The following is a 20,732-nucleotide window of genomic DNA, read 5'->3' on the forward strand; positions in this document are numbered from 1 at the left end:
CTCCAACCCCCCGACTCCTGTGCCCTCAAGCCACCTGCCCTGAATCCTGCACTCCCTCAATCCCCCAGCTCCCTGCCCACACTGACTCTTGCACCTCCACCATCACACATCCCCACCTGCACCCCTCTAACCAAACAGTAGGCTCCAAGTGCAGGATACCTGTAATGAGGGATGTAGGGGATCTGGTTTATTGTAGTGTAATTGGAACAGCTTCCATGTAACTGGTAAGATTTCGGGGATGAAGATTAAAAAAAACCAAAATGGTTGGATTTAGCTGCCAGATAACTATTTTTTACAATGCTGCTGTACCAGTTTGCCACAGAGGCTGGCTGTTTGGGTGTAGTGGGTGCTGAAACAATAGAGCTGGGATATTGGGGTTAAAAAACTGGCTAGATCCAATCACAGATCCTTTTCCTACGATGGATCAAGATCCAGATATTCCCACTGAAATAGGAGTGGCCACACTTGTTTCCAATTTAGCTTGTACACTCTGAGGTTTAGGGCCCTCAATTTGTTACTAATCGGACGGCTCCCTGGTGCTGGATCCGCGTTTTTAGATGCTGTCCAGCCAGGAGAACGGGTTCATTGGGTGGAATCTGGGTGATTCATTGCTGCCAAAACGTAGCAAAACCTGACAGGCTCCAATGGCTGGATGCGGCTGCTGGGCAGCGCTGCACGGGGAGGGGAGGTTGGGTTTCTGGGGCGGCACAATTGGCTCCCCGGTGCGGTGCTCCATTGAGGAGCTGAGCAAGGGAGCCCTGGCCCCGGGGTAGCGCTGCAGGTGAGCTGGGGAGGCACAAGCTGTTGTTTACTCTGACGGCACGAAAGGGGGCGCTGCTCGGGCTCCGCAATGGGCTGGAGCCGCCGCGTTTTCCAGCTCCGCGACTCCCTGCCGCGGCGGAACCAAAGTGCCTCGGGCGCTGGGGCAGCCCGGACGGCTGGGGAAAGGGATCGGCAGCGCACTGCTCTGCGGCGCTTCCTGCTCCGGCGCCGGGCTGAGGCTTCCCGGCTACTGCGGAGTACCCGCCCGGCCCCCGCAAAGCCAGGGGCCGCCGCCCGGGGTCCAGCGCGCCGCTGCACAGTATGTTGCCATACACGGTGAACATCAGGCTGTCGGCCCGGACCCTCACCGGAGCCCTGAGCGCGCAGAACAAGGGGGCGGTGGACTGGTGAGTGGGGAGCCGGGCAGGGGAGCCCTCGCTTGCAGGGGTGAAGGGCCCTGGCTCGGGGTGTGTGTGTGAGAGAGAGAGAGAGAGAGAGAGTGAAGGCCCCGGGTGGGGACAGAGGGCGGGGGGCCCTGGCGGACCTGGTGGGTGGGTGGCGGCTCATGGTTTAGAGTTGGTTGATGAATCAATAGGAAGGGAGGCCTTGGAGCCCTAGAGGAGGACGGGAGGGTAGTGGGGGAGCGAGGCTCTCCTGCCGCTACGGGGAGGAGGAATCCCTGCCTTAGTGGTGCAGGGGGAGAGGCCTTTCAGGGAGAGGCTGGGTACTAGAGAGTTAGAAGACCAAAGTCTTTGGAGTGGGGAGCGAACTATGCCCTCCCTCCTCCTTCAGCCTCTCAGAGACAGGTGTCAACGAGGGACTGCGCCTAACCCACTTTCTCTGTGCCTGGGAAGGTTGTTACTCACTTTTCTAAGAGTACAGCATACGCAGCCTCAGACACTGAAAACATGAGTTTTAAACATGTTTTAAAAAATCGGGTGTTCTTTTATTTGCCTTCTGGTTTAGGTTTCTGAGACTTTGCTTGGTATAGGGAACACTAAAGTCATATTTTCAGTTTCTTTTCACAACTGGAAGGTCTAGGAAAAAATAAAGTTGAGATTGTCACATAATCACTTGTCTGCAGAAGGTGAAACATTAAATCAGACCCCAAATATCGTGGGATTTGCTGTATAATTGTGAAAATTGTCAGCACTGAGTTTGGAGTATCTGATCAGTTTCACTTCCTCAAATGAAAACTTATCATAAACATGCTCTTGACAAATTCAGTTACATTAAGTTTCTGTCATTGATGACTGTTTCTGTTTTTGTCTGCTAAATATTTATATTGGTGTAGGATCAAAAGCAGTGGTTCTCAAGCTTTTTTGGCCCAGGACCCATTTGTAAATGTTTATGGTCTGTTGCGACCCAGTAAATAGCTGAGGGTGGAGGTTCTCGGGTAGTTTTGGTCAGGTCCTGCTCGGCACTCATTCAGCAGAGGCAGCTCCTGTGATGCACGACTGGCTGGGCTGGGCTTGGCTTGGCTCTCTGCAGCCTGCTTTATTGGTGTGACAAGCCACATATGGTACAAACATAAATGGTAGAAACCTTCTGCTGTCTGTTGTAGATATGATACATCTATCTACCTATGATATGGCAGATAAAAAGCAATATATATATATTTTCAATGCCCTGTATGCCCTCCAACTAATCCAAACAAATGCTCTATTTTGCAGCTGATAAAACTGAACAGACTGCTTGATTTTCAGTCCCATGCTTAAATAACTGAACCAACCCTCTTTGAAGACTTGCGCTTCCAGATCTGTCAAGTCAAGACAGCACCTTCCCCTCCACTGATTCTCTTGATATTTTCTCAGAGCAGTGGGCATTATCTGGGGTTCTGTGCTTAGTTCCCTTTTGGATTTCTTTGCTTCAACCCCTTGACTCCAATCCTATTCTTGTTTGACCCCAACCATTTAATTGAACCCCATGTTTTTTGTAGTCTTCCTCTGTGGCAATGTCAGCCTCTTCTCTGAGGTCAAATAGATTGAAACTTTTGACTGCTACTAAACTCACTTAAAATATGCCCCTTTTCTCCTTCAGTTCTCCCTTTCCTTGCAAAAACCAACCAACCCATCTCCCAACAATGTGAATTATCTCGTATCTTATAAAGGAACATGCCATTTACTGATGCAGCTGGTTGAAACTATGTAAGGTTTTAGCCTGCCCTTTTAACATGTAAAAAGCCTCTGTCATAAATTAGCCTTGCACTGAAAAATTGCTCTCTGTAGAGTGCTGGAATTGAGTTTTGTATGTTTTCAGGTTTTATTTTGTTGAGTAGATACACTTCTATCTTGATATAACACTGTCCTCGAGAGCCAAAAAGTCTTACAGTGTTATAAGTGAAACTGCGTTACATCGAACTTGCTTTGTTCCGCTGGAGTGTGCTTCCTCCCCGAGCACTGCTTTACTTCATTATATCTGAATTCGTGTTATATCGGGTCGTGTTATATCGGGGTAGAGGTATATTTCTATTTTTATTTGTTTCCAGTAGCATGCACACAACATGCTTGATGTACAAACAAGTGGCACACTTCTTGCCCCCAAATTATTTTAATTTAAAAAATGATCGAACAGAGAGGCAGAGTATAGGGGAGAGGGAGATGACAAACAGTTAACATTGGCCCTCTCTTCATAATAAATGCAATGTTTTAATAGTATGATATAAAAGCATTCATAATAAATTAACCATGCTGCTGTAGTTGCAGTTCGGCTTTATTTTATTACATATTATGCACAATATCAGTTTTGTTGATAATCCAGCTACAGAAACTCTAATGAAGTATAGATCATTGCTACTCCAGTTTGACTTGTTAGCTAAAAAATCTCATGAAATCCAAGTACACCTATTGATGGTCTGGACATTTGTCCCTTTCCTTGTTTGATAGTAACATTGCTATTTTTCCAGGGGCTGGCAAGGTTTGATTGCATATGGGTGTCAGTCCCTGGTGCTAGTTATTGATTCCAACACTGCCCAGACTGTACAAGTTTTGGAAAGACACAAAACTACTGTTGTCAAGGTGAGTTTATCTGTTTCAGGTTCTTTCGTGTGATTCTTTTGTGTGTGTTGTTTTTTCTAAATTTCAGTGTAAATAACTACCATTTTATCTAATTTGACTTTCACGTCAAATTTGGTATATGACTTTAATCTTTAAGGAATAAAATGACCTCTTTGATGGCTAAGATCCAATCATTTGTTGAAATTGAACAGGCAGCTGTGGTACCATTATATTTTCAGATGTATGGAGAAACATCTGTATGTATGTTAATGATGTAGATCTGGTCAAAACAGAAACGCTCCTTAAAAACACAGTTATTATACACCTAATAAACATTGAAGTTCTGCTGCAGTTCTACTAACTTTACAATCCATAAAAATATTTTTGCTGTTTTCCTATTATTTTTGAATCGTAGAAATATTTTTATGGCTTAATGTAATAGCAGTAATGACTCACTGGAAAGGTTTTTCCTGATAGTTAGGTAGCTGAGTTCATCATCGTGGCATATGCGAAAGAGACGCAGCTTCCTTGCAGATCAAGCACTACCCAATTATTTTTGAGCTAAGTGTGGCTCAGTGTTCAGTCTTGTCTGTCATTGGTGTTCTTATAGTGCTACTTGTGGCGACTATGTGATAGCTGGTTGTGCAGCAGCATTCCTTAGTTAACGCGCTAACTGGCTGAGTTAAGTGCCCTCAATTTCATTTTGCAACATTTATCTCCTAGGAAATACTGCTTGTGCGTATTTGTGTGTGTTTAATTCCTTAGTATTTTCTTGTTGGATTTCTGTTTTTCTGAGAAAATGAGACTGTGCTGATATTCTTACGTCATCAGTTCATCATGATTACCAATAAATACGACAACTGTAAAAAGATGAAAATTCTGAGCTCTTTTTAGTGATAATCTGCCTATCTGTGGATTCTCTAGTCTTTGGCAAGGGGTGCAGCATGTTTTATGTGGAGATTCCTCAGCTCAGAGCTCTATCAAATAGTTTGTTAGGGTTTGACCGTGCCAACCTTCAGAGCATGGTACAAACTATTCAGATTTGCATCTAAATCAGGACAAGAATCCCTCTAATCACATTTTAATGATTGAATTTAATCTCCAGATTTGGAGCAATAAGATGCCGGAGAGCAACTGAATTTTCTTCATATTTTTAGATGTCATTTTTCTGATACTGCCAGGCTGTCTCTCTGACTTGCCTATTGATTAATATATAGAGAGATTTTTCTTTTTATTGATAAGAGTATTTTTAAAATGTAAACATCTGGAACAGCTATATAAGTTATGTGCCGTGTCGTATCTCCATATTCGACAACACATTTTGATTAAAGCCTTTCTGTTTTATTACATGTGTGGAGATTGTCAAAGTAATATGTGGCCAAAATTTGAACAATAAATTATATTATTCTAGATAGTGGATGGAGCAGTAAGTGATATGGACACATGCAAGAGGTTGGCAAATAACCATACAAATAGTTAGTCAGCATCATAACTGTTCTAAATTGAACATAATATTTAGGTATTACTTCTGTTGGTTAGACATGGTCCTGTAGTTGGTCACAAAATGAAAATGGAGACTGAAGAGAAGGGAAACAAAAATATACCTTTTGACCTATCTACATGGATATTTTGGATATATTATGAAGTATATAAAAACACTTTTTAATGCTTTTGCCCTCTTAAGGCAAGATACTGTAAAAGAAAATATATCAAATCATTCTTTACCCCATATTTGAAAATTACATGCTCAGTCATTACAATGAATGATTCCGAGTCTGTATGAGCAGATTGTCATCTTAGCCTCCTCCACCCCTGGCGTGCTGGGCTGTCCTCAGAGCTGGTCATGAGATATAGGTAAAATACCAATACCTAAAAAAGTGTCCAAACAGCAAATTAATCACACAGTGGAACAGGACAGCAGCAATATTAATAGCTTAGTTTAGAAGTTGCACATAGGTTAGTTAATAAATTATAACATTCAGTTCTGCTGCCTTATAATGATAGCATTGTAACTGCATCAGGATAGCTATATTTTCCAGCTAATTTTGTGATGCTGTCCTATTTCAACAGTAAGCTAAATGTTAAGGTCCCTACAGACTTTATATAATTTATTAGATTATTTTTCAAAACCACCGTCTCATTTATTAACTGGAGGAAACCCAGGAAAATGACTAATTTGTGAGGAAAAAGACAGGAGTGGAATTCTTTTCTTTTCTGCTCTAAAGATCAGTGGACATCATATTAGAAGTTATTATTCTGGTCAAGATCTTTCCACACTCCTCTAGATGTAATCATAAATAATTTTCTTCAGTTCCTGAGCTTAATATTTAAGAAGTCTGCTTACCACATTCCTTTTTAAAAGAACTATTACAGTTGGAAGTGACATAAGAAACATATTCTGAGTCCATTACTACAAAGAAAATAACATGGACAGGTTCCATTTACAAGGAATTTTCACCTAAAAAACTTGTTTACATTATGTTACTGGACTGCATACCTCAGCAGTTAATGCTGTTCAAAGCCAAGAAATAAGCAATTAAGTATTTCAACACACTGTCTGCAATCTATTAAACATATCCTCTTTTTAACCTTAAAAACCTTCTATGTTTTGCACTCATTTCTACCTTCATGTTGAACTATTAACGGTTATCCTTAAAGTCCAGCCATGTTTACTTTATATATTTACTCCCTTTGTCCCTATGAGTAATATAGATTTTGTGTGGCTTTAATAATATCTATATTATATCTATATTTAGGGGTTTTTATTGGTATGTAATGTCATATTGCAAATAATGAGTGCCAGATGTTTGTCTGTAATGTTTAAACAGTTGTGCATGTAGCTTGTAACAGTTCTGATGTTCATGTGGCTTTTTTATATAGTTTGAAATCTACATTTGTGTATGTATTTACATATTATATTATTGGTCATACTCAAGCTTGCCCTTTAGTTGTTAAGGTGAGGGTGATATGTGTGGGCTGTGGATGATGGAAAGAAGTAACTGATGTTGCAAAGATCTTTCACCCCCTTTTCCCAGTTCAGCTCAATGTTCTGGGAGAACTGGGAAAAGGGGAACAGGGATGTAGCAGCAGAGTTACAGGGAATGATTGAGGAAGTGGTAAGAGGGTTTTGGTTTGAGGGACACAGGGATGTGGCTGTGAACTTGCGGTGGTGGAGACTAAGGTCTGCTGTTTTGATGCACCCCAGGACTTGAAGCCAGAATGCCAAAGAGCCCTTGATGTGCCAATACCTTGTGCAAAGCACTGGACTCACTCATACATACACTTCCTTCTTGGCCATCCAGACACCTCATGATTCTGCTTAAACCAGGCTGGGAGAGCGGTTTGTGTGTATAGCGTGGTGGTTCTTTGGGTGGAAAGAGAGGTTCCAGATGACTGTAGCATTGTTGAAGAAGCAGCACCGGATATATTTCTTTGAATAAAGTATATGTAGGAACTGAAGAGAAACAGTCAGACAGCAGAGAGTCCTGTTCAGTTACATCACATGAAGGCAGACAACTAAATACTGACAAATTTTAAAAGTGCTTGTATACAAATGCAAGAAGTCTAAATACAAACATGGGTGAACTTGAGTTCCTGGTATTAAATGAGGATATTGATATAATGGGCATCCCAGAAACTTGCTGGAATGATGATAATCAATGGGACGTGGTAATACCAGGGTACAAAATATATAAGAATGATAGAATAGGTCACACTGGTAAAGAAGTGGAACTACATGTAAAAGCAAACGTAATCCCATATAGTAAAAATTTTAAGTGAATCAAACAGTACCAAAACTTTTTGATGGATAGAAATTCCATTCTTGAATGATAAGAGTATAGCAGTAGTAATATACCATCAACCACCTGACCAGGGTGGTGACAGTGATTGTGAAATGTTCAAGGATATTAGAGAGGATACATAAACAGAAAATACAATAATAAGGAGGAATTGTGACTGTCCCCATACTGACTGGGTACATATCACCTCAGGACAGGATGCAGAGATAAAATTTCTAGACATCATTAATGACTGCTTCTTGGAGCAGGTCGTTCTGGAACCCACAAGGGGAGAGGCAATTCTTGATTTTATCCTAAGTAGGACACAGGATCTGGTTCAGAAGTTAAATATAGCTGAACTACTTGGTAATAGTGACCACAGTGTAATTAAATTTAACATCCTTGTAATGGGGAAATACTAAAGAAACCCATCACAATAGCATTTATTTCAGAAAGGGGAACGACACAAAAATGAGGAAGCTAGTTATGCAGAAATTAAAAGGATCAGTCATGAGAGTGAAATGCCTGCAAGCTGCTTGAAAACTTTTTTTAAAAATCACCATAGTAGAGGCTCAAACTAAGGGCAGGTCTATACTACAGGTCTAAGTCAACCTAAGTTACGCAGCTCCAGCTACATACCTTAGGTTGACTTATTACGGTGTCTACACTGCACTGGGTCAACGTGAGAAACTCTCCTGTTGACTTACCTTATGCTTTTCATTCTGGTGGAGTACCGGAGCCAATGGGAGAGTGATCAGTGTTTGATTTAGCAGGTCTTCACTAGACCTGTTAAATCAATCCCTGGTGGATCGATCGCCACATGTTGATCCCCTGGTAAGAGGAGACAAGCTCTAAATATAAACCCTCAAATAAAAACCAAACAAACACTAAGACGACCAAAAGAAAATGCCACCATGGTTAAACAGCAGAGTAAAATAGATGATTAGAGCGAAAAAGACGTTGTTTCAAAATTGGAAGTCAAATCCTAGTGAGGAAAATAGAAAGCAGCATAAAGTCTGGCAAGTCAAATATAAAAGTATAATTAGGCAGGCCATAAATAAATAAATAATAAAATTGAAGAGCAACTAGCAAAAGAAACGCAAACTAACAGCAATTTTTTTTAAGTACATGAGAAGCGGGAAGCCTGCCAGTCACAGGGCCGCTGAACAAAGGAGGTGCTAAAGGAGCACTCAAGGAAGACAAGACTGTTGCGGAGAAGCTGAACAAATTCTTTGCTTTGGTCTTCGCTGCAAAGGATGTGAGGGAGATTCTCAAACCGGAGCCATTCTTTTTATGTGACAAATCTGAGGAACTGTCCTAGATGGAGGTGTCACTAGAGGAGGTTTTGGAACAAATTGATAAGCAATAATAACTCACCAGGACCAGCTGCTATTCACCCAAGTGTTCTGAAATATAAAATTGCACAGCTACTAACTGTGCTATATAATCTATCACTTAAATCAGCCTCTGTACTAGAAGACTGGAGGATAGTTAATGCAGTGCCGATTTTTATTAAAAAGGCTCCTGAGGCTAGCCTGGCAATATATATAGGATAAACTTAAATAATTAAACTGACAACTGCTGTGCAAGTTTATGTCTCTATTTATTGAACAGTGACATGCATGTGAAATGACTACAAACTGTTGCAAAATCTTCTGGTGCTGTGTTTCCTATAGTTTGTATCCCATTTAGTGGTGTCAAACTAAAAAGTATTAAATACTTGTCTTTATTATACATAACTCTATTTTAACTGGTTTCATTCATACCTTCAGGTTAAATGGGCTAAAGAAAACTACCATCACAATATTGGTTCTCCATATTCTTTGCGCTTAGCTTCTGCTGATGCTACTGGAAAGATAATTGTTTGGGATGTGGCAACGGGAACGGTTCGCTGTGAAATACAGGAGCATACAAAACCAATCCAAGGTAAGGAAGGTGTATGCTATTTATATAAATAAGTTGTATTGTAAGAGGCAGTATTGTCTACTAGTTATAGTAGTGATTGGAGGCCAGGACTCTCAAATTCTATTCACAGGCCTGCCATTGACTTACTCTGACCTTGAGTACATCACTCTGTGCGCCTGTTTACCCACCTTTAACATAGGTATAATGCTTATCTCCCAGCAGGGCTGCTAAGGGGTTTGTTTAATGCCTATAAAATGTTCTGAGATCTTCTGATTAAAAGTGCTATAAGTTAAGAAGTATTTTTTATTATTGATAAATGTTCACACAAAACACTAAATAAACCTCCTTAGGTTTTGAGTTGGGGATTTAATGCAGCTTGCAGTCCACGTTGTAATAATACTTGTACAGAATTACAGTGCTGTTAATCATGGATTTGACTGTATTCTTATTTACAGTGCATTTTATATAGCCACTACGATGCAAACATACTAATATGACAAGTTAAAATTGGATTGTGTATTCCTAAGGAATAAAGGTTTCTTTGTTTTTTTTAAACCATTATGCTCCAGATTCCTTTGAATATCTATATCCGTCTTTCTTGGCACACAAGAACAGGAAGGCTATTTCATGCATAAGAGCTGGTATAGAAAAAGCAATAAAATGGATTGGAAAAGGAAACAAAGGGAGCATTAAGGAGCAGGCAAATGGCAGCAAATAAGTGGGCTGTAAGATGAAACTAGAGCTGATATGTGCTTGGGTTTAACTAGATAGAGTCTTGAAGTTGAGACTGCAGTGTTTGAATTTGACATAGAAGGAGTCAGTGGAGAGACTGATGGGAGAGGGCTTGACATAGAACTTGCAGGAGAGGAAGGAATTTTTGGATGATCATTGATTTTTGGTTACAGTTGACGAGATACATCTGGGAGTCATTTGCTTTTTATTGTCACATCTGTATACATCTGCATGTTGCAACACTTCAACAGGAAGCTATAGAAAATACTCACAAAGCCATACATAAATAATCCTTCTTGCTTGGAATGTTCTATGTTGTACTCCTATTAAAATGGAGCATAGATTAATACAGTGGTTCTCAATCTTTTTCACCCACAACCTAGAAACCCTCCAGTTTCTTAATGCAAAGTACCTACATTTCACAGGTCTTTCTGGCCACAAAAAATTGTGGGCTATAATGAGTACGAAACTGTAGGTGTGTATGGTTTGCTTGATTGTGCTGGATGGCAGGCTCCTGATGCTAGTTGAGCCTGGTGTAGTGGCAATTACTGGTGATATCTTCCCTCAGCAAACTACTTAGCTCTGGAGGTTGTGAAAGCCAGCCTGATAGTGGCAGTGCTGCATGCCCCAGAGTTCATTGTCATACTAGTAGGTCTGGTGGATAGGTAGGAGGACTGAAGAGCTGCTCTAGGACTTAGTGGTGGAGTGGAATAAAGAGCAGCAGGAGAGAGGGCAGGGTAAGCAACCTTCCTTTTACCTGGCTTCTGTTTATTTTGTTGTCAGTCAGCAGGTTACCATCCAGCAAATGCCTCCAGTGAGGAAGTCTTTGTCTGATGGTTAAAACAGGGGCTTAAACATTAAACTATTCTGCTTCCACCACAGATTCACTGAATGATCTTAGACACATATCACTTAATCTCTCTCTCTGCATATTTCCCCAGCTGTAAAATGGGAATACTACTACCTTCCCATGGTTGAGGATCTTGGATAAAAACTATTTTATAATTATTGGTAGTAGGGACTTTCAAGATCTCCTCTTGTGTGTGAGATTCTGGTTACTAAAAGAAACGTGCAGTTTTATTTTCTTGGGAATTTTTCAGTAAACAAGCATCAGTGCAAACACTTTTTGGCATCTTTTAAGTTCTCCTGTGATTTTTAAAATCAAACTAAATCCTGAGTAAATCTCTTTTTCTTTTACAGCTGCCCACATCCTTATTAGCATCACTTTATAGGTTGTTTATTTTTGAAGTAAAACTCAGAAATGACGTTATGTTGTGCAATGAAATTTTCATGGTACATTTCTGAGAATAGTTAATAGTTCCAGCTCGCCCCCCTCCCTCCCCTCTTCCAAACTCTCTCTCTGACACCAGCCTGACTCCTGTTTTTATCTTTAACTGTATTATCTGAAAAGCCACTTAACAAATTAGATTTTTGTTTCTTTAGCAAGGTTTATAAAACAGAAGCATAAAATAAAGTGGATAAAATACAGCAGCCAGCTTTTGTTGGCTTCAGTTAATTCATTTAGCTTTGTTTTTTTTCTCTAGTGTTACTGGTTTTTTCTGAGATGATGATACTGAGTTACTGAACGATTAGTGTGGCTTTTTACATGTTGCTTAAAGCCATTTTCCAGTTGTATAGCCATCGACTTCCAACAGTGTATAGCTTGTACCTTCTTACCCAAGGAAATCATTATCCCTGTTGTTCTGATGAATGGCAGAAAAGTTAATGGGGGACAAAATAAAAAAAATTGCATTCCTTTCCTCACCTTAAATTCATATTTAAACATATTTTTAGAACATCGTCCTGCTTTACATTGCTGTTTGTAAGCAAGGTTATCCATTCTTTTTCTGTTTACGGTGTGAAACTGGTGGAGTCGTTGTTAAGATTTGATTAACTTTTTATCCATTTTTTAAAAAGTGTTTTGCAATACAAGCACCTCCCACCAGCACTCTTGAATATAGTCTCCATTGTAATAAAAAACGTCTCTGAGCCACCATCTAGAACAGGGTACTTACAAAGTTTTCATAGTGTGAACCACATCTTAATAAAGAGATTATCTCACAGATCATCTCCCCTCCTATCATGACATAACATTCCTTTGGTGGTTACATCAATTACTTACACGGAAAAATAATATTGAGAAAGTTTTTTGTAATTTTCAGTCTTAGTGTGAGGAGGGTTATCCTTTTTTTTTTTTTAAATCAGTCTTCTGTTGATGCTCTTTTCTCTCACGTGTTCTGTTCCTTTCTTCCTGTGCTTCCTGTATGTGCTTTTCTGTTTCTGGTGCTATCTAGCCACTCAGTTCTCTTTTCACTCTGGACTTTCTCTCCTGCTGGTAGGTGACAATTTCATCTGCTGGTTGTTCTGGTCCCTACAAGATGCTCCTTTTTTCTTTCCTTCTCCTCTTGTGTACCAGTGTCCCATAAGAGAGACAGGCAGTTGGGAATGTTGTGAAGGCTAAAACTAACGGGGTTCAGAAAAACCCCAGATACGTTCCTGAAGGATAGATTCATTAGTGGCTATTAACTAAGATGATCAGAGATTCAGCCTCATGCCCTCAGTGTCCCTAGCCTCTGGGAGTGGATGTGGATGACAGGCTGTCATGGTATAACCCCCACTCTGAACTTTAGCGTCCAAAAGATGGGGTACCAGCATGAATCCCCCTAAGCTTAATTACCAGCTTAGATTTTGTAGTGCTGCCACCAACCAGGACTTGCAGTGCCTGGTAAACTTTGGTCCCCCCAAAACCTTCTCAGAGGACCCCAAGACCCAGACCCCCTGGATCTTACACAAGGAAAGTAAAACCTTTCCCCCCACTGTTGCCTCTCCCAGGCTTTCCCTCCCTGGGTTACCCTGGAAGATCACTGTGATTCAAACTCCTTGAATTTTAAAACAGAGAGGAATGCACCTTTCCTCCTCCTCTTTTCCCCTCCCCAAGAGGTAATACAGATTCAAGCTCCGTGAATCTAAAACAGATGGATTCCACCTTTCCCCCTTCCCTTCTCTCTCCCTGTCTCCCACCAATTCCCTGGTGAGTACAGACTCAAATCCCTTGAGCCTTAACAAGGGAAAAAATCAATCAAGTCTTAAAAAAAACAAAAACTTTTAATAAAAGAAAGGAAAAAAAGTAAAAGTTGTCACTGTAATGTAGATGGTAAATGTTACAGGGTCTTTCAGTTTATAAACACTAGAGAGAAGCCTTCCCCCCAGCACAAATACACATTAAAATTATTCCAGCAAAATACACATTTGCAAATAAAAAAAAAATTAAAAAGACTAAACCGCCTTTGTACTTATACTCACTATTTAAACAGAAAATTAAAGAGCCTGTAGGTACGTCTGGTTACTCTTAGAATAAAAAAAAAACAACAGACAAACAAACAACACACAACAAAGACTTCCCTCCCCTGAGATTTGAAAGTATCTTGTTTTCTGATTGGTCCTGTGATCAGGTGGTCCAGGTTCACTGCTTGTAACCCTTTACAGGTAAAAGAAACATTAACTCTTAACTATTTGTTTATGACACAGGCAATGGAGCAGTTGATGATTGCCTGTCCTGTTCAGCATTTTTCATTGGCTACCGTTGAAATCCAGATTACTGGGCTGTATGGACCGTTGGTCCGACTCAGTATGGCTGCTCTTAGTTCTTTTGTTCTTTAGTTGGCTCCTTCTTTCCATCTGCTTCTACAGACTTCCAGGCTCCTGTTTTCAGTTACTGGAAATGAGCACCAGTGTGATCTGCCAGTTCTCTATGCACCATTAGCAAGTGCTTCATAGATGACAATTTGGGAGTTGCTAATATAAAATGTACAAAATGTTCTTTTATATTTTATTTTATATGTTTTGTCCAGAGTCCAATATAACCAATGCAGCAATTTGCACTGGGTTGTTTTTAATATAGCATGTCACTGTTACTGTGCAAACTGCACCTTAGACCTCTCTTTGTCCTCTTTGAGGGCACCTCTTTGACAGGTTTCGCTATATTGCCCGTCTCTGGATGAAACCAAGTGGTCCTAGCACTCTTGGACTGGGATCTCTTTACTGCAGTCCCCCTTTTTACCTACCTTGTTAAGCCGACAGGCCAAACGGGGGTTGGCACCTGTAAGCTCTTTTCCCCCAGGAATTTGTGACAGCAGCTCATTAAAGTAACCGAAAAACAGTATCTTCAAACAAAGTGGCATTTGTTAGCCAAAAGAAACATAGCATCTATAAAATGGGTTAATAAAACAGCTGAGTTCTATATGCATATTTCCTTAAAGCTTAGCCTCTCTATCCAGAGGTCAGGTAGACAGCGTATTCCCTCTCTTGTTGGGAAATCCAGCCTACTTATTGCAGTTCCTATGTCTGTCTGGTAGAGACCCATCTTTTGCCGCTGCTACTGACAGCCCATTCAGCCCACCTTCTTTAAAGTGTAGGATTTTCTTTGGTCTTAGGCTTTCGGCATGAGGAAGAGTAAACCGTGTTAGCTTGATGGGAGCCAGGCGTGGCTTTCTCCAGTTAATAACCCTTCTTCCCTGAAGAACTTGAATAGGCAAAACACAAAGGAAGGGAAGTAGGATGTATTAGCCCCATTTTATGAATAGGGAGCTGAGGTAGAGAGAAATTGTGCCTTGCCAGGGTCATACCCATCTGTGGCAAAACGAGGTATTAAGTCCAGATCTCAGGAGTCTCAGTCCAGTCACATGACCTTCCTTCCCATGTTAGCCTTAATTTTCTTGCCGTGTGTGTGTGTGTGTGTGTGTGTGTGTGTGTGTGTGTGTATATATATATATATATATATATATATATATATATATATATATATATATATATATATATATATATATATACACACACACAATATCTTTCATTTCATGATCTCTCTGTGTACTTCCAGTGCAATTGTTTAAAAAAAGCACTATGAGTTGGCTTTAACTACATTATTACTGAGGTCAGTGAAGTCTTACCATTGACTTCAGTGGGAAAACAGAGTTAGGCCAGCGCTCAGTGTTTTTGAAAATTCAACTGCATTATTTTTATGTATGTATACACATACATTACATTATTTTAGCTGAGTCTGTATATTGGTACTTAGCTTTTTTTAAGTGTCCTTCTCGCTCAACTGAGTATATAATGACACACTGCATTCTCCAGCAGGATAGATTCAAAGTATATTCTCAATGTCATTGGAAATCATCCATCTTTTTTTTTTTTTTTGGAAAGAAAAGAAGGAAATTATATTGAAAACCATCCTTTGAAAAGATTTGGATAATGAGCTCTTCTTGCCAGCTTAGAAACACATCAAAGTAATCCGATATTTCACACACATGATTTGTGCACATTCTTACAGCATTTTTGTATTAATGTTAGTGTTGGATCTGGCACATAAAAAAGTGTCATTTCTTAAAGTGAGCTATCAAATTAAGAATTAATGGAAAGAAAAATTGAGAGCTCAGAACTTTGTTGTTGTTTTTCATCCTACGTTTGATATTAGAGACATTGCATTTGTGTTTTGAGGGATTTAGGTACTATCTTACAGAACTTCAGAGTAGTCTGCAGATTCCATTTTGGTTTGGCAGTGCAGATTTCCCCCCCTTATTTTTAGTTGTCTGGATTAAAATGTTTTTTCCAAGGGTGATTGAGCAATAGGAATTTATTTATTTGCCAATAATCTGTACAGTATTATGTAATTGGGTGATAGAGAGTGGATGAAAACAAATACAGCTTCTACAGAAGGGAGATTTGCATTTTACAGTCATGTATAAACATTTGCCCACTCCATTGTTCTGTGGCCCATCCCTTTCTCCCATCCCTGCTAGCTAACTTCACCTACTGTTACAAGACCACATACCGTGAATAAGTTGTTACATTATGTCAAAGAATTATATGGTTGGCATCCTCTCTCGTGACTAGTCATATCACTTTAGCGGTATTGTTATTCTTTTAGGTACATAGTATAGAATGATAATTGAAATTGAAATTCCAAAAGGGGAATTTGAAACACAGATGTCCTTTGTATTATTTTAAGATATGATACTGCCACTATTTTCGTTTTTTTAATAGCAGTGCGTGCATTAGTAAATGGGTTTATGCATTTCTTGGTTCTTTGAACTCATTCATTGGTTTCACAATGTCTAGGGTATGTTATTGTAAACTAAAATAAATAGTTTCAAATATGTATACGTCAGGACTAAGGGAAGATGTCATCAATGTATACTGTAAATAAAAACTTGAGGTAATAAAGGAATTTTTTTGAAATTGTGAAATATTTAGTGTGTTGCTTCTAATAAGTCACTTTTTCAGCCTAATAAGGCCAAGTACTTAGAAGCAGAGTAGGTTTAAAATGAAATGAATATTTTTAACACTAACTTCAAGTTTGGCTACTTGTTGCTTCTTTCTTTTGGCAGACATGCAGTGGCTGTGGAATCAAGATGCTTCTCGAGATTTACTGCTTGCAGTTCATCCACCAAACTACATTGTACTCTGGAATGCAGATACAGGCACTAAACTTTGGAAGAAGAGTTATGCAGAAAACATCCTTTCTTTTTCATTTGACCCCTTTGATCCTTCACATTTAACTTGTAAGCTTTCATTATACAAAAAGAATTTCTTATTTTTATTATGTTTGTTTCATGTTGACAGTATACTTGGGATAGTACAAAATACAGGTAAAGAGTCCCTGCCCCAAGAAGTTTAGAATCAATGTGTCCCTCATTTAGAAAGCAGGATGCACTGAGAAATTCAGAGGGGAAATACCGTAGACATTTGTCTAGTATCATTACTTACTAACTCATGAGCATTGTGGAAGTGAATCTTAAATGGATTTGATTGTGTGGGTGGTGACTGGGCATACTGGGAGGTCATTCCATATGTAAGCTACATAACTGTGTATGAGAAAGGGAACCAGTGCTGAGGTTGCCTGTTGGTAGGGTTAGATGAAGGATCCAGCGTTGTTCCTGAATTTGTAAAGAGCCTGAAACAATAGCCTTAAGCAGTAATTGAATTACTGCAAGAAAAGCTGAAGAGGAAGAGCAAAAGTGATCTAATGTCAGAGCCTTATGGGAGCCCCTCTGAAAGTAAGGTGGGGTGGGGGGAAGAAGGCCCACTAAAAAAGCTGCTGAGGGAATGACTAGAGAAGTAGAAGGAAACCAGGAATGAATGGGGCCTTTTCAAGAAGGGGAGCATCTGATCATTAGTGTCAAAAGCAGCCAAAATGTCAAAGGAGATAAAGGATAGATTTGTGCACAATTTAGTTGAAATAGGAAAAGAAGAATAATGAAATCACCATTTTCATTTCTGAATTTAGCTCCATCACTACTCTTTTCTCCCTAATGAGACTGGGTACAGTTTCTGTATTTTTCCTGTGTCCCTCTATGCAAATCAAATGGAAGGAAGGAGCTTTTGGGTGTCTATATGTATGCATACATAGTATCAAATTATGGAGCTGTCCATCATGGCTCCACAGTTAAGGTTGTGTTGAGTTATGCAATCATGTAAATGTTATAATTAATGGTTCTGAGAGAACAACACTGCGTGAGAATGGCAATGGGGACTTATTCTTGTGGGTAGCCCTGCTTTCCTTTTGCATTGTAAAACTTAATGAGGAATAGTTGATGACTGAAAATCAGTTTACGGAACTAATGTTAAAGGACAAATAAGAACTTTCTGCCAATAATCTGTACAGTATTTTGTAATATACAGACTTAATTTTGAAAAACTTGAGTTTTGTGGCCTCTCATGAATTGTAGTGGAACATTTCTTGCTCTTTCACAAGAAGATTCCTGTTAGCTAGAATTATGAATTTCCCAGCCAGTTCAATATCATTAAAACTATTACTGTTTTTCTGCCGAAAAGCTACATTAAAAATAAAACACCATAATAAAATTGCACATAATAGTTTGTTATAATAAAAAAATGTTTTTCTTGGTACAGTGCTCACCAGTGAGGGTATAGTGTTCATCTCAGACTTCTCTCCTTCTAAGGCTCCTGCCAGCTCGGGAAAAAAAGTTTACATCTCCAGTCCACATTCCAGTCCTTCACATAACAAGCTGGTTGCTGCTACAGGGGCCAAAAAAGCCCTTGATAAAGTCAAAATTTTAATCACTAATGAAAAACCAAGGTAGGTTGCAAGTGTTTCTCCTGTCCTCACAGAACTTTTTCTGTGTGTGTATGTATGTATATAGGGGTGTGTGTGTGTATATGAATATGTATGTGTATGTGTATATGTCATAAGTCCTGTAAATACTAGTTGGATTGATTTATGATATAATATTTGCTAATAAATCTTTGAGGGACAGGGAAATAAAGGGAAGTTGCAGAATTTTTTTTTGTTCCATGTCCTAGCATCTCTAATCTTCTCCACTGTAACAGTGAAACTAAAGGGCATCTGGCCCTGTGATTATGAAACGTGAAGAACCTGATGTAGGCATCTACTTTTTATTAATTCCTGCATGCATCTGTTTCCTTTTAATTTTGATTGCCTGGATAAGGTTTAATTGAGCCCCTTTTTAGTAATTACTTCTGATGATTGATTGTTGAAGGGAAGCGATGGAATTCTTAAACAATAGGTACATTCTAAAAAGTTTGTGAACAAAGAGCACTTTCCCATTCAAAAAATCTGCTCTTTCTTTGTTTTTGGAGTCACGTGTTTACATTATGGATAAATAAGTTTTGCTAACTCCGATTCTATCCTTACAGAGCCAATAGTCCTGAAAGAGAGAGTTGGATTTTATTCCTTCTCTTGCATCATCAGCTGAATTGTTAAATACATCCCAACTGAAGGGCCCAATTTTGTCCTAATATACAACTGTAGAAATCTATTGTCTTCAATGGCATCAAATGGTGTAGATAAAGGTCTGCATTCTGATGAATAGTGATGTTGAAGAAACAGAAAAGAACACAGCTTGACTTTCAGATCTCAGCTGAGTTTGTAAGCCTAGTAGATAGGAACAAATCTTTTTATTTCTAAAGTGAACAAATGAGCAAAATGATACAGAAAACATTGAGACAATGAATACTGAACCGCAATGCCATTTTAAAAATAACTTTTCCTTAATAAATTGCACTTTGTTTCAGCATTTGAGCAAAATTACTTAAATCATTATCAGTATTTACCACATAGTAAACAGATTGCACTTTATTAATGATCTGCTAACCCTAATAAGTACAACTACCTGTCTTTATCTGCATTCCTTCAAGGAACTTGCTCAGAGGGTGCACATAATGCATGATTATTTTTCAAATATCTAATAATTTTTAGTTTGTTATTGTCAGTATCTTCTGAAATGAGGCAGTCTCAGTTTTTAAATGTATTTTTTCAAACTTCGGAAGATGATATGTACCTAATAATGCCCATTTCTTAATTTTGGGTTGTAAACTCCGTTTAGGATTGCATTCTACTTATTCTAAGACTGAAGTATAACACATTTAAGAAAATACCAATTATTCCTACCTTTTCCTGTCTCCAGTTTACCAGGATTCTGTACCTAGTCCTTTTTAAGATTTAACTGTGAACAATGCTTCTGTTACCTCCAACTTAATGTGAAGTACAACTGTCTAAGTTAAAGCCACATTGACTCACCTGCTTTCTGAGTAAGAAAAAATGTGGCAAGCATATCATACCCATTTTCCCTATTTGATTTGAGGTTCTAGTCCCAGTCTGTACAACTTTAAAGATTATTCTTGAAATCTGTAAAGATTATCAGAGATTACCTTTCCAATTTCACCCAGAGTCATTGTCTACACAGGCACTGGCGTATAGAGTATGTGTAGCTACATGCCACAGTGAAAAGTTGGCTGCGTCCAAACTGCAGTGAGTAGCTACATGTGGCGATGAAAAGCTTTCCCCCATCTGGAGCCTTTCCCTGTTTCTGGAGTCTTTCACTGAGTCTGGGAAAGACTCCAGCAGCAGAATACTACACAGCTAGGAATAGCAGTATAGATGAGACAGGCACTGCTTGGGTGTGTAGGGAACTGTGCATGGTACATACCCTTAGGTTCTGGTGTGTCTTTACTCACCTAAGCAATGCCTCACCATCCACACTGCTCTTTATACTCAGGCTAGGAGGGGGCATGCAGTGTCTGTATTCTGCGTGCCACCATAGTGTGGATAGAACCTTAGAATCTCTGTGTCAAGCATATTATGGCGGGGTAGATAGCATAGTGTGCTCAGTGGGCAATCTATGACAGTCGAACAATTTATTAAAAGAGATTACCATAAATCCAAGACTGACTATTTTCAAACCAACCCCCGCTTTTTTTGGAAAAGCCTTCCTTTAATAATATAATTTCAGTGGAATATGGGGTTGGGAGGGCAAATAATAGAGGAAAATCAGAAATCCCTAAATAATAGCAGCAGTAAAGAGACATTAATTTTGTGTTTAAGAGTAACTTTTAATTTCTTTTTATCCTGCACCTAGCAATTAACGATAGATGATTTATAAATAAATAACATAAAATCAGAATTTAAACCAGTAAATTCAACTTCAGTATTTTGAAAGCTAAAATTGCTGCATTTTAAGTTATTCTAGAAATCAGCCAACTTCCATTTTTATATGTTGTGATTTTTTTTCTTTTTGTA

The 20,732-nt window shown here is 39.2% G+C and overlaps 1 protein-coding gene across 3 annotated transcripts in view; it reads left to right on the top strand.

The window, feature by feature from the left end:
- The first annotated feature begins 961 nt into the window (after positions 1-961).
- Positions 962-20,732, top strand: part of WDR11 (WD repeat domain 11) — an 81,018-nt gene continuing 61,247 nt past the window's right edge. For 2 of the 3 annotated variants that reach the window (XM_030569165.1, XM_030569166.1), the window contains exons 1-5: positions 962-1,169; positions 3,668-3,779; positions 9,310-9,463; positions 16,561-16,734; positions 18,086-18,272. In XM_030569165.1, the coding sequence (XP_030425025.1) occupies positions 1,084-1,169; positions 3,668-3,779; positions 9,310-9,463; positions 16,561-16,734; positions 18,086-18,272 (713 nt within the window). In that variant the 5' untranslated portion in view covers positions 962-1,083. Of the gene's footprint in view, positions 1,170-3,667; positions 3,780-9,309; positions 9,464-16,560; positions 16,735-18,085; positions 18,273-20,732 lie in introns of those variants that run through there. The other variant, XM_030569167.1, reaches the window with a different exon arrangement.

The sequence above is a fragment of the Gopherus evgoodei genome, chromosome 7 (genome assembly GCF_007399415.2).
Source record: "Gopherus evgoodei ecotype Sinaloan lineage chromosome 7, rGopEvg1_v1.p, whole genome shotgun sequence".
Classification (NCBI taxonomy): Eukaryota; Metazoa; Chordata; order Testudines; family Testudinidae; genus Gopherus; species Gopherus evgoodei.